Genomic DNA, 17,966 nt, shown 5'->3' with positions numbered 1-17,966 from the left:
GAATTATGGTTTTCTCTCGGTATATGCCTAGTAGTCCTCCTTGTGGTTTTGATTTGCATTTCTCTAATGATTAGTGATGTTGAGCATCCTTTCATGTGTTTGTTGGCAATCTGTGTATCTTCTTTGGAGAATTGTCTATTTAGGTCTTCCACCCATTTTTGGATTGGGTTGTTTGTTTTTTTGATATTGAACTGCAGGAGCTGCTTGTATATTTTGGAGATAATCCTTTGTCAGTTGCTTCATTTGCAAATATTTTCTCCCATTCTGAGGGTTGTCTTTTTTGTCTTGTTTATGGTTTCCTTTGCTGTGCAAAAGCTTCTAAGTTTCATTAGGTCTCATTTGTTTATTTTTGTTTTTATTTCCATTACACTAGGGGGTGGGTCAAAAAGGATCTTGCTGTGATTTATGTCTTAGAGTGTTCTGCCTATGTTTTCCTCTGAGAGTTTGAGTGTCTGGCCTTACAGTTAGGTCTCTAATCCATTTTGAGTTTATTTTTGTGTATGGTGTTAGGAAGTGGTCTAATTTCATTTTTTTATATGTAGCTGTCCAGTTTTCCCAGCACCACTTATTGAATAGGCTGTCTTTTCTCCATTGTATATTCCTGCCCCCTTTATCAAAGATAAGGTGACCATATGTGTGAACCCACTTTAAATACAAAGGTACAAATATATTAAAAGTAAACAAAAGGATGGAAAAGGAACCCTAAAAGCTGGCGTGACAGTATCATACAAAGTGGACTTTAGGACAAAGACTTGATAAAGAGCTACATTTTACCATAATAGGGGATCAATTCATCAAGAAGACATAATTCTAAACATTTATATACTTAGTAACAGATCTTCCAAATATACGAAGCAAAAACTGACAACTGAAAGGAGAAATAAATCCACAATTATGGTTGGAGTTTTCAACACTCCCCTCTGAATAATTACTAGAACAACTTGCAGAAGATTTCTTAGGATATAGAGGACTTGAATAACACTACCAGCCAACTTGGCCTAATTGACCTGTATGCCCTACCAACAGCAGCATACACATTCTTTCCAAGCGCATTTGGAAAAATTACCAAAGTAAACCATATGCTGAGCTACAAAACAATTTTTAGTAAATGTAAAAGCATTGAAACTACGTAGAATATGTTATCTGATAGAATTAAATTAGAAAATCATCTCTGGAAAATCCCTAAATGTTTAGGAATTAAACAAGACTTCTAAACATTCCAATTGGTCAAAAATTCACAAGAGAAATTAGAAAGTAAGTTAAACTGAATGAAAATGAGAACACGACGTATCAAAACTTGTGTGATGCAGTTAAAACAGAGCTTAGAGGGAAATTTATAACTTTAAATGCATACATACACACACAAAAGAAAGTTTAAAAGTAATAACATTAGTTTCTATCATATTAAAGCAAGAAAAAGAGCAAATTAAACTCAAAGTAATTAGAAGGAAAGAAATAGTAAAGATGAGAATGCTAATCAGTGAATTATAAATAAACAGTGGAGAAAGTCAATGAAACCAAAAGCTGGCTCTTTGAAAAGATCAATAAAGTTGATAAAACTAGCTATTCTGCACAAGGAAATAAGAGAACATAAATTACCAATATTAGAAATGAAATAATAAAGCAATTATACCCCAATAAAGATGTTTAAAAAAAAAAAAGAAATGAAATAAGAGTACCACCACAAATCCCATAGATATTAAAAGCATATTAAAGGAATAAATAACTTTGTGCCAATAAATGTGATAGTTGAGGTGAACAGGAAAAATTCACATATTCTACATAGACTTAAAAATCTTTAACAAAACATGTACAAATTGAACCTAACAAAACTCTAAAGGATAATATATTAAAACGAAGTAGGGTTTATTCCGGAAATTCTAGGTTTGATATTAGAAAACCAATCAGTGTAATTCACCATATTGTAAAATAAAGGAAAAAAACTAAAGTCGAGGACTTGCTAAAGATTTCAAGACTTAGTATAAAGTTCCAGTAATTAAGACAATGTGATATTGGCTTGAGGGTAGAGTGGAGAGACCAAAATAGTTACATAGGAGTATTACTTGGTTTTTGACAAAGATGACAATCTGTTGTTTTCAACAGATTGTGCTGGAACATGCTGTATAGGGGGGAAAGAATCTTGACCTTACCTCACACCATACATAAAAATTAATTCCAAGTGTATCACAGATCAAACTGTAAAAGATAAAATTCCAAACTTTCTAGAATACTACTTGGGAGAAAATCTTCATGACCTTGAGATCAGCAAGGATTTTTTCAGGACACAAGCAGCAGTTACTGTACAGAAAAAATTGTTTAATTGGATTTAAAAATTTTAACTTCTGCTCTTTGAAAGATACCATTAAGAAAATGAAAAGATTGGTTGCAGGGTGAAATATTCTCAAACATATTCTATCAGAATATTAAGAAAACCATACAACTCAAGATAACCCAATTTTTAAGAATTGACAAGAGATTTGAACAGACACTTCAACAGAGAAGATATGTTAATTCCAATAAGCACATGAAAAGATGCTTAACATCATTAGGTATCAGAAAAATACAAATTAAAATCACAGTGAGATACAACTAACACCCACTAGAATTGCTAAAGTTAAAAAGCCCTTTAATACCAAATATTAGATGTGGAAGAGCTTGAATTCATACATTTTGGGGACTGCAAAATGATTCAGCCACTTTGGAAAACTGTTTGGCAGTTACCATATGACCACCAGTTCTATTTCTACTTACTTAAGAGAAATGAAAACATATTTCCACAGAGACCTGTACACAGATTTTCTTAGCAGCTTTATTTGTAACAACAAAATCTGGAAAGAGCCAAATGTGTCAACAGGTGAGTGGGTAGATAAATTGTAGTATGTTCATACAGTGGAATATTACTCAGCAATATAGATGGATGACCTGTTGAAATACACAAAACACATTAATGACTCAAAAATGTTGTGCTGTAAAGGAAACCAGACACAAAATATTACATATAGTATGATTATTTATATCCAGTATTAGGAAACATCTCATTTACAGTGATAGAAAGCTAGTCTGGTTGCTGGGGGCCACAAGTAGGGATTGACTAGGAAGGGTGCATTTTTACGATTTTGTAACATATCTCAATAAAGTTTATTAAAAATAAATAAAGGAATACTCCTTTTGTAGAAGGTGGAGCAGTATATTCTGATTTTATACCCTTTTATTTGCAGGTCACTTTGTCAGAGACTTTTAAATCTTTATGCTTTATTGTGTGGTATAGTTTTCCTTAAAGTCTATCACTAAATGAGGTTCAGTTCTTGTCTTAATAGAACTTAAGATATAGTACAGAGTAGGGAACAAAGCTTTGGAGCCAGGCAGATACACATGTACATACAGCTAGGAGTGAGTATGAATATAGACATGTTCTTTCGTCTCCCTGAGCCACATATGCATAAACTGTAGGTAAGTAATAATGCCTGTCTCTTAGAGTGGTTGTAATGGTTAAATGAAAACCTATGTAAAGTACCCAGCTGAAGTACCTTGCACATAGTAGGCGTTAAAAGGATAATAAGGGAATAGTAAGAATAGTGTTAACCCAACATAGTTAAGTTACCTATATTGCATTTTCAAATAGCCCTCTTGAAGTTTAGTTAGAATGCAGGAGTTTGCCACCTTTTCCCATTTAGAAATACTTTCAGAAATGTCTCTGGGTTTGAGGCAGTAGAAAAAAAAGAAATCTAGGTAAAACTTTTTCCAGCACGCTCTATATGCTAGTTCTCTGCTGAACATTCTTGTGCACTTCACCTGCTTGCTTTAGATTCATGCCATTTCTCCAGTTATGAATGCCCTCCGAACTTTCCATCTCTTCAAATCTTATCCATGCTACTTGCATAGTGATTTGTCCAAGACCGATCTCTTCTGTGGCATTCCTCAGCTCCCTCTATATTCTGATTACTTGCATATCTTTACTGGTTATTTGGCACTTGTCTGCTGACTTTATTGATAGTTTACCTTTTCAAATGCCTTATGTCTCTTTCCCCTCATGGCAGGGACAAGGTTTAATTAAACATTTTTATACTAGCTAACAACCAAAGTGATTAAGACTTGTATAATTTGAAGTCAGGTCTGGATTTGAATTCTAGCTTGTCGCTTACTAGTTGTGTGACTGAAGGCGAATTACTTAACATCTCCAAGCCTCAGTTTTCTCATCTGTGAAATGGAAATAACAGTGCCTACTTCATTATTTTAAAGATTAAATGAGACAGTGTGGAAAGTACCTGACACATTTTGACATTAACTTAGTTACTATTGGGCTTCCCTGGTGGCGCAGTGGTTGAGAGTCCGCCTGCCGATGCAGGGGACATGGGTTCGTGCCCCGGTCCGGGAAGATCCCACATGCCGCGGAGCGGCTAGGCCCGTGAGCCATGGCCACTGAGCCTGCGCGTCTGGAGCCTGTGCTCTGCAGCGGGAGAGGCCACAACAGTGAGAGGCCTGCGTACTGCAAAAAAAAAAAAAAAAAAAATTAGTTACTATCTTGGTTGATTGATTGATATTAATTTTTGACTTCAGTTTCCAGGAATATGGATCTACAGGAGCAGCCCATGCTGATAGTGAATATGAGAGAAGAATGATGTCTGTATATAATCATGTCTTGGAGGAGGTGGAATCACTCAATCGGAAATATACCCCTGTTTCTTATATGGCAAGTCACATTTGTTTTATTGAGCTTTATTATGTGGAAGTGAGTTTTTATCTGTCTCTGGCACTTACTGTGTGTGACTTCAACACATTAACCTCTCTGTGACTGTTTCCTCTGTGCCTGTTTTTTGTTTGTTTGTTTTCTTTTGCGGTACGCGGGCCTCTCACTGTTGTGGCCTCTCCCGTGGCGGAGCACAGGCTCAGCGGCCATGGCCCATGGGCCCAGCTGCTCCGCGGCGTGTGAGATCCTCCCGGACCAAGGCACGAACCCGTGTCCCCTGCATCGGCAGGCGGACTCTCAACCACTGCGCCACCAGGGAAGCCCCCGTCTGTGCCTGTTTTGTAACAGGGTTAGTACAGTACCTACATCATAGTATTGTTGTGAGGATGAAATGAGATAATCCATGAAAGCACTTAGCACATCTGTAGCTGCTACATAGTCACACTAACATGTCAAATCTGCTCTACCAGAATGCAGATAAAACTTTTTTTTCCTTTTTTAACAATTTAACTAAAGTTGCAATTGTTCTCAACCTTGGCTACACATTAGAATCACTTTGGAAGCTATTTAAAAAAAAAACATCAATATTCAGGCCCCACCCAGGCCAGTTATCTTTGAATCTCTGTGAGGCCCAGACCTTAGTATTTTTAAAAGCTCCCAGGTGATTCTGTCATGCCACCAGGGTTGAAAACTATTGGCCAATTAAAATAGAAAGAACTGGGCTTATTTTCTGAGTATCAGTAAATTAGTTCCTGCCGGGTGATGCTACTGCTGTCCTTTAATACTCATGTCCACTTGGCCTACTGAATCTGCTACCTTTGGCACTGTTGAACATCTGCTGTTTATCCCCTGACTTCCCAGTCACAGGACAGACTGACACTCTCACCCAGATTTCCTCCTCCCTGTCTGGCCATTCTCCAGTGTTGTATTGAGCTCAGGTTCCTATAACAAAATAGACATAGTGGCTTAAACAACAGACATTTCTTAAAATTCTAGAGGCTGGGAAGTCCAGACTCAGGGTGCCAACCAGTTTGTTTTGTGGTGTGGGGTCTCTCGCTGGCTTGCCAGCTGCTGCTTTCTCGCTGTGTCCTCACGTGTTGGAGAGAGAGGGCCTCTCTTCTCTCCTTTCTCTTCTTATAAGGGCACTGATCCCATCACAGGGGTCCCACCCTCATGTCCTCATCTAAACTTAATGACCTCCCAAAGGCCCTCCTCCAAATATCAACACATTGGGAGTTAGGGCTTCAACATGTGAATTTAGAGACAACAGCACATTCAGTGCATAGCACTGTCTTTGAACTTTACACCTTGGAGAGTTTCCTCTTGCCCTGCCTACACATTGGATACTGGTATTTCCTGTAGCTCTCTTCTGCCTCCTGCTGTTCTCATTCTGAACTCAGCATTTATCAGGTGTTCTAGAAGAAATTGACAGGATGTGTCATTAAAGAGTTAAATTAGATTTTAAGGTTAGATACTTTCATTTGCACACTGCTTTCCATGTAAGATTGTCAATACATATTTGTTGAATTGAAATGACACAGGTAGCTGTTTGATACTGAGATTGGTTGCTAAGGAAGATTGTAAAGATTATCTTTGTAGGAAGTAGACATATTTATGTGAGACATTGATTAAATTATTTACATGTATTTCCTCTAAGCTCCACCCTAGGAAATTAAATAGATGCCAGATAGTACCTTGAGTTTGATAGAGTTCAATCCACTGTGTCTAATGGAAAGAATGGGAATTTTCTGCCCAGTAGGTACGCAATACAGAGAAAAGACCCCTAGGGTCAGATTCTACCTCTGCCACTCAGCAGGCGTGATTTTAGACAAATTTCTAATACCCTTTTCTATGATATGGAAAAATATCTACCTCATAGGGTTTTTGTGAAGTTTAAATGGAATAATGCCTAATGCCTGGCACAGTGCCTGGCCTGGCATATAAGGAGTGGTTAATAAATGTTGATTCACTTTTCCCCCTTTCCAAATTGTATTTTATAGATTTGATACTTTCTGAACCCAAAATTCAGTTTAACAAGTATTTATTGAATCCTGTGAATAGAAAAATGACAAAGAGGCTCTTCCCTCAAGTTGTCCATAGTCTGATAAGAAAGATTTTGTAAACAAATACAATACAATATATGTGCAATAATAGAGGTCTGCACAAAGTAGAGTTGTAGCACAAAAGAGAAAGTAATTCATGTCAAAGGATAGAGGAAATGGGGTGAGGGTGCACATCAGAGAGAAGAGGTATTTGCATATGAGTTTTTCAGGCAGATAAGGAGGTGTAGAGAATTTCAGGCAGGGAACAACATGTTCAAAAGCAGAGGCATGAGGACTTCCCTGGTGGCACAGTGGTTAAGAATCCACCTGCCAAAGCAGGGGACATGGGTTCGAGCCCTGGTCCAGGAAGATCCCACATGCTGCAGAGCAACTAAGCCCGTGCACCACAGCTACTGGGCCTGCGCTCTAGAGCCCGCGAGCTACAACTCCTGAGCCTACGTTCCACAACTACTGAAGCCCGCAAACCTAGAGCCCATGCTCCGCAACAAGAGAAGCCCGCGTACCGCAGCGAAGAGTAATCCCCACTCGCCGCAATTAGAGAAAGCCCGCGCGCAGCAACGAAGATCCAAAGCAACCATGAAGATCCAACGCAGCCGTAAATAAATAAATAAATTTATTAAAAAGGAAAAAAAAGCAGAGGCATGAAATAGCATGATGTCTTCTGGGAACAGTGGGTTATTGCTGCAGCATAATGTGCAGGCTCGGGACTAGAGAGGTCAGTGGAGGCCAGATGGCAAAAGGCTTTTAACACAGTCTTACGGAGTTTGGACTTTATCCCATAGACAGTGGGGGCACTCTTTAGGAATTTTAAATGGGTGTGGGAGAGAAGTGGTTAAGCTAAGACTGTACACTATTGTTATGTAGAAACAGAACAGGTAATGGCCTGGAAGCCATGAAATTAAAGGAAAGAAGAGTGGTTACAAGACTTCTGCAGTAATCCAAGGTAGGGGCCAAATTGATAAAGTGGGAGCAAGAATGAGAAGAACAGATACATAAGAAAGATTATTTAGGTGTAATATTTTCAAGGCTTGGTTTTGGTTTTTTGTTTGTTTTTTGTTTTCTTTAAATTAGATGTGAGAGGATGGAGACATGAACTCTGGGTTTCCAGCTTAGGTGACCAGGTGCACAAATGGTTGATCCTTGACTGAGACAGAATACAGAGGGATAGTGGAAGAAGGTGGTTTCATTTTTAAACATGTTAAACATTGGCAGTTAGATAATAGGTTTGGTGTCAGAAGGAGACAGGCTGGAATGCGTGTAAAGTTGAGGTGTCATGAGCATGTAGATTCTTAAAGTCCTGGGAGTGAAGAAAACTGCCTGTGAAGAACAAACGGACTGAGAAGACAAAAGGGCTAAGGAGAGCATCAACACTGAAGGAACGTACAAAGGAAGAGAATCTTAGGAAAGAAGATGGAGCAGGGAAGAATCAGAAGTGAGAGCAGGGGCTGTTAAGTGGAATTTCATGGAAGAAGAGCATTATCAGGTGCCACAGAAGTGTCAAAAAATACAAAGGCTGAAAAGTATTCGGTTTGGCAATGAAGGGAGTATTCATGATGGGATAGTCCTCTTACCGGTTTACTAATCATGATATGTGATTTCACATCTCCAGACTGGTACTTTGATAGTAATCTGCAACTAACATACGTGTTGAAGTGTGCCCAAGGGGCTAGTGGTCTCAGAGGCAGTCCTGCTTTCCCAGTGGGGAATTGCAAAATCCGCATCTATTCTTTTAAAAGGGAAAATGGTACCTTTTTGCCCGGGAACAGCCTGAGGTCACTTGTGGTCCTCTAAATCCATTCTTTAAAGATGTTTCTCTCCTTAAATACTGTTGTGGCATCAAAGGTTCCACCACAAGTAGGATGTCCGGGCAAACGCATCTCAGATCCCTTGTGGCAAGAAGATGAATAGTGCCGTTTTAGCAGTTAAACCTGAGTAGACCCAGTGTCTCTAAATCCATGTTGTGGTAATCTCAAGTAATAGACCTGGCATTTATATTAGGAGTCTGTCAGGCACAGCATGTTCAGTAATCTGAAACCAATGAGGAATGGATTCTTCTGGCTTTTAGCCTTAATGCCCTACTTTTAAAAAATGTTTATGGCAGAGGCACTAGGTGATACCCTGCTTGGAAGCAGGAACTTAAAAGGACAGACAGCACTGTATAGTGGAATAGTTTTCAGCCTGTGGCATTTTGGGGGCCACTGAGAGAGGAGTAGATTGAGGAGGGGGTGGTAGACCAAGCAGGAATGGTTCTGGGTCACCCAAAATTACAGGTGTTCCGGTACTGTAATTTTTTTTTTCTATTAAGTTTGCAAATCATTGGTGAAATAAAACAAAATCACTGAGTGACCTAGTCAGGTGACCTGGGTTCCAGTCCCAGCTTGTTCCATTAGTTGTCTGGGTGACCTGTGTCATCAGCAAAATTGAGGGTTAGACTGGATGATCTTTAAAATAGCTTTGATGGTATCACAGGTGTATACTTATCTCCAGACTGATTAAGTGGTATGCATTAAATATGTCCAGCTTTTTGCATGTCAGTGGTACCTCAAGAAAGTAGTTGAAAATAAATAAATAAATAAAATCTTTGAATTCTTAAATTCTGGTTCTATGACCCCTTTCACTAAGACTCGAAAGATTCGTTAGAGTAGTTCTATTCCTCTGCAGTTAAGCTGGGATTTTCAAAACTCAGTTAAATTTGTGAAATAGATTTTAGAAAGAAGGTGTTTTATGTAAGTTTCAGCGATCTATAGAGTTGGACTATATGGTAATCTGTAATCTGAATTTCAGTAAGTTTCCACCGTTGCTCCATCTCTGGAGACTCATGGCCACATGAACAGGGAGGCCACCTGGTAGAGATGGGATGAAGAATGAGGCAGTTTCCAAGCCAAGGTTCCACGGGGATTTGGACTCAAGCCTCAAATGTCAATATTTTGCTCTGATTTTTTACCATATACCTGCTCTTTATCATATTTTGTCACATGATAGTTACTTTATATTTTAGTATCTAAAATAACTGTATATATCTAGTAGCTCTAAGCTCTATAGAAACGCAAACTTTGCACATTGCTTGGTCTTGAGGAGTGTGGGTTTTCTCTGTCATTTTTTATTGAATATATCTCAGAATAAAGTAAAAATCTGTAATTGTCCTCCTTGACATGAGTGATTTGATAAATGTATGCAGTTCCTGAGTGTTATGTCTCTTAACCTGATTGGTGTGTACTTTTATAGTAATTTTATGAGCGTTTGTAGTTTTTACACTTCTTCCTGAAAGTAACTATTTGTTGATGATATTTGGAAATTTATTTTCATTTGATTTTTCTTTTTTTTTCCCCAGCATACAGCATGCCTCTGCAATGCCATCATTTCTTTGCTGAAAGTTCCTCTTTCATTTCAGAGATATTTTTTCCAGAAACTGCAGTCTACCAGCATCAAGGTAATATAGGAAGAACAATCAGGTTTAATATAGTTTAATACCTTCTTCTGAAGATTGTAGGGGGCATAGCTCTGCTTCAGGATCTTACCTTTGGTTTAGACAGAACTTATACTCTTCAGTTGTAAGCCTTTCCTCCCTTCAACAAGTGATTTGGGAGTTAAACCCTCTCCTCTCCTTTCTTTCCTCTTAGTGCCAAATGCAGTGGGACAGGCATTTGGGTACCTCGAGCTCTGTCCCTGTCTTCAAGAATGAGTTGGTGCTGTTCATCATAGTAGCCCACAGGGATCTTGAGCTGAGTCCATGTCTGATCAAACAATTTAAACCCAACTTAGAATGAATCAGGTCCAGTAAAACATCACCAGCCCCTATCTCCAAAGCACTTTTGTCTACAAATAACAAATTTTGAGGAGCTGGGCAATGAGTAGAGTCAGTATTTTAAAATATTTAAGCCACTCAAAATTCAAAAGCTATTTTGATTCAAAGAATGAAATTGTTGGGAAAGGGGGGAAATTGTCATTTGTAAGAGATTCCCTGGATTATCCCTATCAGTAAATGTCTTCAGTGCACTTTTGCATCCATTTGAATGTTTTTGATTACAAATAATAGAGCATTCCATTTGAAAATGACCTGAATAACAAGGAAAATTGATTATATAGGTAAGAAGTCCTAAGGTAAGATGTCTCCAGGGTTCAGTGGCTCAACAACATTATCAGAAAGACCCAGTTTCTTCCGTATTTTTATTTAAGCAAGATTTGAGCTTTCTTTAATTAAAGGGTATTTAGGATTCTTAATATGTTTTTAAAGAAAAACTGAGAGGTTAAAAATGTCATTTGGTTTATTTGTGGAAATTGACTTTTATACCATTCTGACTTGATAGCGTATGTAATCCTAGAATTCTAGATTTATTTACATTTGAATTTAGTTTATTTAAAATTACCTAAGACCATAGAGACAGCAGCTGGACATGAAAATTTATATAGTGCATTTCCATACTAGAGTTGATTCATTGTCAAAGAAATGCCCCACCTCAGAAATTGGGAAAACAGTGCCCTTGCTATTCTCTAATCCTCTGTTCCCCTCAAACAGAACTGGGGCTGGGGGTTTAAAAAACAAAACAAAACAGTGGTATTTAAAAGGAGGCATTAGGGATAAGGAACCCTTGACTTTAAAGGTACATCTGTCTGGTTGTCCCAGCACGGTCAGGTCATTGCGGGGTGTGTGTGTGTGTGTGTGTGTGTCTCTGTGTGTATGTATCTGTGTGTATGTATGTGTGCCTGTGTGTGTACAAGTAACGTTTTAATCTATAATCAACAATTAGCACAGACACGTTTGTTGTAAGGAAGCTTGCTTTTGGTTGTTAGCATTTATTTTAATGTTGGCTTTCCAGCTTGCCCTGTCACCATCCCCCCGGAACCCTGCTGAACCCATTGCTGTCCAGAATAACCAGCAACTGGCGCTGAAGGTAGAGGGAGTGGTCCAGCACGGATCTAAACCAGGACTCTTCCGCAAAATTCAGTCTGTCTGTCTGAATGTGTCTTCCACACTGCAGAGTAAATCTGGACAAGACTACAAGGTAATTTAGAAAAGAGGCAGAGTTGTGATGCAGGTTTTATCACCTCACTGATGGAAGTTTTCCCGTCTTTTTCGCGGTTAAGCAGATTGTAGTTATACCTCCCAAGGGATCAGATGGACATCAGTTAAAAGTACGCATTAGGGTGTAAGGGGGCTGATAAACAACACTTCTCTTTTCCCTGCCCGAATCAGTTGATAGACAAAGCATCCAGGCAGGCAGAGATCAAAATATGAGTGTCACTACTGTTAGAGCTGGGGAGAAACCTAGCTCAGGTGCCTGGCAGCAAGGACTGCCTAGCCTTGTGGCTCTGAATTGAGTTTTCCCACCAGCCTCCGCCAGTATACACAAGAGCCTGCCCCTATAAAACTGGGAGGAGCAGTACCCTGAAGCCCAAAGAAGAAGGGAGAGAGAAGGTGCTTAGCTCCCCAGGCCCAGTCCCCACCCCACAACTTACCAATCAGTAGGATGCACCTTCTCCCCTAGAGACCAGTACTGTTCATCTAATGAAAGGTCCCTCCACATGGAGGGAAGCATCAGGAATGGGAAATAACTTCTCCCTAACCCCCTGACCCCAAAAGAACACATCTATTTATTTTTCCTTTGTTTTAAGTAAATTTTAGCATGTTCCAAAAAAAGTATACTATATTGGGCTTTCCTGGTGGCGCAGTGGTTGAGAGTCCGCCTGCCGATGCAGGGGACACGGGTCCGTGCCCCGGCCCGGGAGGATCCCACATGCCCCGGAGCGGCTGGGCCCGTGAGCCATGGCCGCTGAGCCTGCGCGTCCGGAGCCTGTGCTCCGCAACGGGAGAGGCCACAACAGTGAGAGGCCTGTGTACCGCAAAAAAAAAAGAAAAAAAAGTATACTATATTGACATACAGTGATCAGATGAAGTAAAATCTTTCGTTAAGGGTTTAACCCTAGAAATTTGCTACTTTGAGAAATCATGAGGTAGGTTAACCAAAATCACGCTTGCTTTGTTAGCCAAAGCTAAGATTCTGAATCTTTGCCTGTGAAACACCAATGTTCCAAATGTAGAATGTTCCTTTCTTTAGACATCTCTTTCTAGTCCCTTGGTGGTTTATTCACAGTAAATGGAACAAGTGAACAAATGCACAGTTGTATGAACAGAGTTGTTTAAATGTCCAAATTGGTTAAGTCTGGGTTTATTTGTGGGCACCCTTGAACTGAGGTCCAGAGCAAGGAAAGGGGTATCAGTAAAGATATAAAATGAGAGCATTTTATTCTCTTTGGTGGTTTTAGGCTAAAAGGCCAAGGGAAGGTCTGGTTTAAGCCATTACTACTTTCCTTACTTTGGTAACTTTCTCTCTCTCTGGGGCTCTGTACCTACTCTGAGAAGGCTCAGCCTTCATTCTCTCCCTCTCTTTTGACTTCGAGGGCACAAAGCATGGCACCTTATGTAGCCACTCAGTAGATATTTGGTGAATAATGAAAAAAATCATTTACTGCATTTAGTACAACTCTCTTATGTTTCAATGATCTCTCTTGTCACAGAAGATCATAAGGAGAACTTACGTAGTCAGCTTATCCCTGTCTGCAGCTCTCTGCTCATTTTGAGTTTGAAAGAACAGTAACCATGATTCTCTTTGTTCTTGTATATAGTGATTTTTACTGTTTTTAAAAAAACCATTCAAGTTGAGAAGTACTACTGATCTTCTCATTGTTGACTTACCTCTCAAGAGGCACTGGTTAAAGTCAAGAAGCTGACGTAATAAGCCAGGTAGTACATGATTGCTTTGTAATGTTACTTGCAGTGAGTTTGCAACTTAAAATGCATAATGCGTTCAGAGTGATCAGGTTGCCTACTAGGCCTATTTCTGGTCCTTTTAAGGAAGTTCTTGTTTGGTGTGCATATTCTTTACAGAAATAAAAATCCTACAGAAGTTGAATGTGCAAACAAAAAACAAAAAAGGACTTATAAATAATTTTAAGATCTTGAATTTGTGGTGACTTCATTTCATTAATGTTACAGATCAGTGTCTCTGGAAAACTGACCTCATGATAACTGCTTATTGAGACACGAAGCTTCAGGGCACATTTATATAATTAATTACACAACAGAAATACACACATAAACATAGAGCAATCTAATCAAATATTCATTCTGATGACCTGTATATGCATTCTTAGAATAAGTGTCTCTCTTGACATACTTCATCTTGGGTACAAGAAGAGATACACCTGCAGGTGTTACTCTGTTCTTTGAAGGACAAAGGTATGAGTATCTAGCTAAATACATAAATGAATTCATAAATCTGTGTTTCATAATATGTTGTACTGCCCATCTGAACAAAACACTGATTTTTAAGTAAGCAACATGCAAGTTCTAAAGTTAATTTGTTAAAGGAGGGAAGAATCACTACATTACTTAAGTAATATAAAATCAGACTAGCTAGGAGGGGAAAAACCATATATTTGCATAGCATTATGTTCTTTTTTAGTCTTTCAGATTTTAAACTCACTGAAACAGGTGGTTGCATCCAGTTTCTTTAGAATATCTCTTCACAGGTTAAAGAAAGATGGGAATTGGAGTTGGGGTTGGGTGAACAAGGAGAGGGGAGGAGAAATTTCTCTTTTACCCTCTTAGGGTCTCCAGCTAGGCCTAAGATTGAACTGACCTTAAGGCAGATTAACAGGAGAAAAGCATGCCAGTTTTATTAGAATTTTACATATATATGGGAGTCTTCACAGGAGGATGAAGACCCGAAGAAGTGACCAGAACAGAAAGCTTAGATACCTTTTAGTCACACAGATGATAAATTCCTGACAAAATGGCAAGACAGCGGGTTTGGGGCTAGGGACAGTAAGTAAAATGACTAGGAGATCTGTTGGGGCATTGGGGGAGACTAGTGGAAGATACGGGTTATTAGGTTGGTTTGTACAGATCCATCTCAACATCGATTCCCAGTCTCTGGTGATAGTCTTCTCTTTTTTGGTGCAGGGAGGTTTACCTTTCTCGTGGAAAATTTGATTTATGTTTTAGGTAAAAAGGGGCAGGTCAGAGAGCCCTTTCTGTATCTGTTGTTTTTCAAGTGCCTTTAGCTCAAAATAATCGCTATGCCACAGCAGCGTATTTGGGGTGGCATGTTCTGAACTGCTTCACAAGGCAGAAAGGCCAGCATCAGAGGGGTTGAGAAAGCTCCTTCTACTCCATCTCCTTCTAGTGAGGAGGCAGTGTTACCTGATATTAAGAGTACAGGCTCTGGAGTTAGCCAGACTCTTGACTCCAGTCTAGAGTTTTGTTTTCAGATGCCAACGTCATCACTCATTAGCTGTATGACCTTGGAGAAGTTACTTAACCTCCCCACCTCAGCTTCCTCGTTCATGAAACAAGGATAATATTAGTACCTACCTTTCGGTTGTTGGCAAAGATTTAAATACCACTTAAAACAGGTCCTGGCTCACAGCATGCACTCAGTAAACGTTAGCTATTGTTATTTACCGATTTTTTTCATTCCAGATACCCATTGACAATATGACCAATGAGATGGAGCAGAGGGTTGAGCCTCATAATGATTACTTCAGTACTCAATTCCTGTTGAACTTTGCTATCCTTGGCACACACAACATTACAGTGGAATCTTCTGTGAAAGACGCCAACGGCATCGTATGGAAGACTGGTCCCAGAACCACCATATTTGTAAAATCCCTGGAAGACCCTTATTCGCAGCAGATTCGCCTGCAGCAGCAGCAAGTCCAGCAGCCGTTACAACAGCAGCAGCAGCGAAATGCCTACACGCGGTTTTAGCCGTGCAACAGAGGCACTACAGACTTTCCAGGAACTGAGCAAATTAGCGAAAATAGTTTGCTTTTTCATATGGATAAAGGTACAAAAGTTAGACTATGGAGTCCGTTTATTCATTGGTGTCTGTGATAGAACATTCTGAAAAAACATTTCTTTTCTTAAAAATTTACTTGGAGAAATCATTGGGTTCCTAACCAGAAAGATTTTTTTCCCCTTATTTCTTCTTAAACCAAGTCCTTCATCTCCTATTCAGCACTTTCATTGTTTTGCTATTATTACTTTTATTTTTGCTGAGCCTTCTCTTTTTCTTTCAGGAAAAGTCACATATTGGGATCATTGAATTAGTAAATTTGACTGCTTTCCTACCAAAATATATCACTTGCTGCCTGACATAGACCTCTAATTCTGAGCTGGGCCTTTGGAAGTTCTGACCAGTATGTGCCGGGTTTACCCAGGGTAGTAGAAACTGAGTACTCCCGTAGTTGGACTTGAAAGTGTCCCCTGAAACATCCAGTGTTGTGGATTATGAGAGCCTGCAGTCTAGCAGAAAGGAAACATCCTGCCGTATTATTTCAACTGTTTACCTATCTATTCTCTGCTAAAGCAATCGTAATTTATTGTTTTAGTATTTAATTGACCCAAAGAGCAGCTAACAATTACATAGAAAGATTGGAAATTAATAATTTGTTTTTTCTAATATATGTGCAATTTTATGTAATACAGACTTTTTTTATTGTTTCTAAGAATGAAAATCATCACATTTAATGTTAGGAGGGCAGATCTTTTCCTTTGATTGGTTTAGATTCTTCTTGGCAAGTTAGGTAACGCTAACCTTGATTGTCTAGAAACAGCAGAGTCTCTTTATAATACACCCTCAGTTAGTTGGGATGCTCAGGGAATAGAAGATTTCTCGTTAGCCAGAAAACCCCCTTTTTTTCTATGTCAGTACTGGTTGAAAACCATTATAAAATATAATAATAATACACTTTCTTAACACAGTATACTACATGTAATTTAACTGTTCTTTCTTGATTTGGGATTGTTCAGTGCTTCGGGATCATGATTTCTAGACATCAGGGATCACAGGATTGCAGACACTGATGATATGGGCACTTGGGCTGGAAGTAGCTCCCAAGGTGAAGCGCAGGGCACATTCCCTGGAAGTTTTCTTTTAAAATAAATCTCTCAGTTGCTTTGCTCGTTTTGCCGTTTTCTCTTTAAAGTCGACATTGGCTCAAAGGAGGGATAGAGTTTAAAGGGAAAAAAATGAGTTTGGGGGGTTTTTGTGTGTGTGTAATGTGGCCTCTAGGGGTGAAAGTGATTGGCAGGCAACTCGTGTCCCTCTAAGATCTCTTGGCTTCATGAGCTCCCAGCACAGCACTTCTTCTGCCAGTGGCCAGGGCATTGTCATAAAACGTGTGTAAATCTACAGTGTCCACTGTGGTTGATGCCCAGATGTATGCAGTACATGATGTGTACAGGCATGACAACATCTGGGAACATAAGCCTTAGGAAGAATTGCTAGAGAGTAGTGGGGGACGTGTGCAGGACCTCTTGCCCTTCTACCAGGTGTGGAAAGAGCTGACCGGAAAGCCTAGGTTCCACTGTAGGCTCCAAAGAGTTAGCCCTGTGACCTGGGCAAGTGTCATCATCTCTGTAGACGGAAGTTTCTTTGTCTGTAAAATGACTGGATTAGACAGGACCTCTTGACTCCAGTCTAGAGTTTTGTTATCTGAAAGACTAAAGACAAAAAAAAAAAAAAGTTCTTTCTTAAATTGAAAAAATCTTTTTTCTTTTCTTTTCTTTTAAAGTGGCTATTTTCAGAATGAAATTTTACAATGTTAATTTTAGGTTTCTGGCGCTGTTTCAAGGCAGAATTGTCTGAAAAGAAGCAAATTTTGTAAACCACCAATTCCCCCAGTTCACTTTGAGACCTTCCCGTATTTTATGTTCTTAAAAGATAGGCTTTTGATAGCTGTAGTTATAAACTGATTGATTTGGTATATTATAGAGCCCCTGGCACAAATTGGAAAGGAATTATTAAAATAAAAACAAATCCAAACAGTTTGGAGTGAAAAGTAACTCTGTGAAGCAAAAAAGGCTATTTTATTTTAGGATGTCCATTAGATCTGGAATTAGGACACTGATTTTATTTTTGGTATAATATCTACTGCATTTTTGGCATCAACTGTTAAACAGTTATTTGAGGTGGGGGGAAACTGTGTTTATAATTTCAACAGTACACTCGTGAATGAAAAGGAAAAGAATACTCAAGGAAAGATGCAGAAAAGAAAGATAAACATACTGATTATGAAGTGAACATGTTCCCTGATTTTAGAAATATGAGTAATAAGGGCACTGGCTGATTGATTTAAGAAGACAGGACTGATTTTTCCCAGTATTTAGTGACTTTGCAGTATAACCTGGTGGCTAAAAACCCAACCTTTGG

At 39.1% G+C, this 17,966-nt stretch overlaps 1 protein-coding gene across 3 annotated transcripts in view; it reads left to right on the top strand.

The window, feature by feature from the left end:
• Positions 1-16,710, top strand: part of INTS7 (integrator complex subunit 7) — a 99,942-nt gene extending 83,232 nt beyond the window's left edge. For all 3 annotated transcript variants that reach the window (XM_089909431.1, XM_022593433.2, XM_089909437.1), the window contains exons 17-20: positions 4,558-4,690; positions 10,082-10,180; positions 11,568-11,753; positions 15,233-16,710. In XM_089909431.1, the coding sequence (XP_089765557.1) occupies positions 4,558-4,690; positions 10,082-10,180; positions 11,568-11,753; positions 15,233-15,520 (706 nt within the window). In that variant the 3' untranslated portion in view covers positions 15,521-16,710. The remainder of the gene's footprint in view (positions 1-4,557; positions 4,691-10,081; positions 10,181-11,567; positions 11,754-15,232) is intronic.
• Positions 16,711-17,966: the final 1,256 nt, after the last annotated feature.

The sequence above is a fragment of the Delphinapterus leucas genome, chromosome 1 (genome assembly GCF_059928025.1).
Source record: "Delphinapterus leucas isolate spDelLeu-1000000601 "Yukka" chromosome 1, BTC_Dleu_Yukka2, whole genome shotgun sequence".
Classification (NCBI taxonomy): domain Eukaryota; kingdom Metazoa; phylum Chordata; class Mammalia; order Artiodactyla; family Monodontidae; genus Delphinapterus; species Delphinapterus leucas.
The sequence above is the reverse complement of the archived record's forward strand: the minus strand, read 5'-3'. Positions and strand labels throughout refer to the sequence as shown.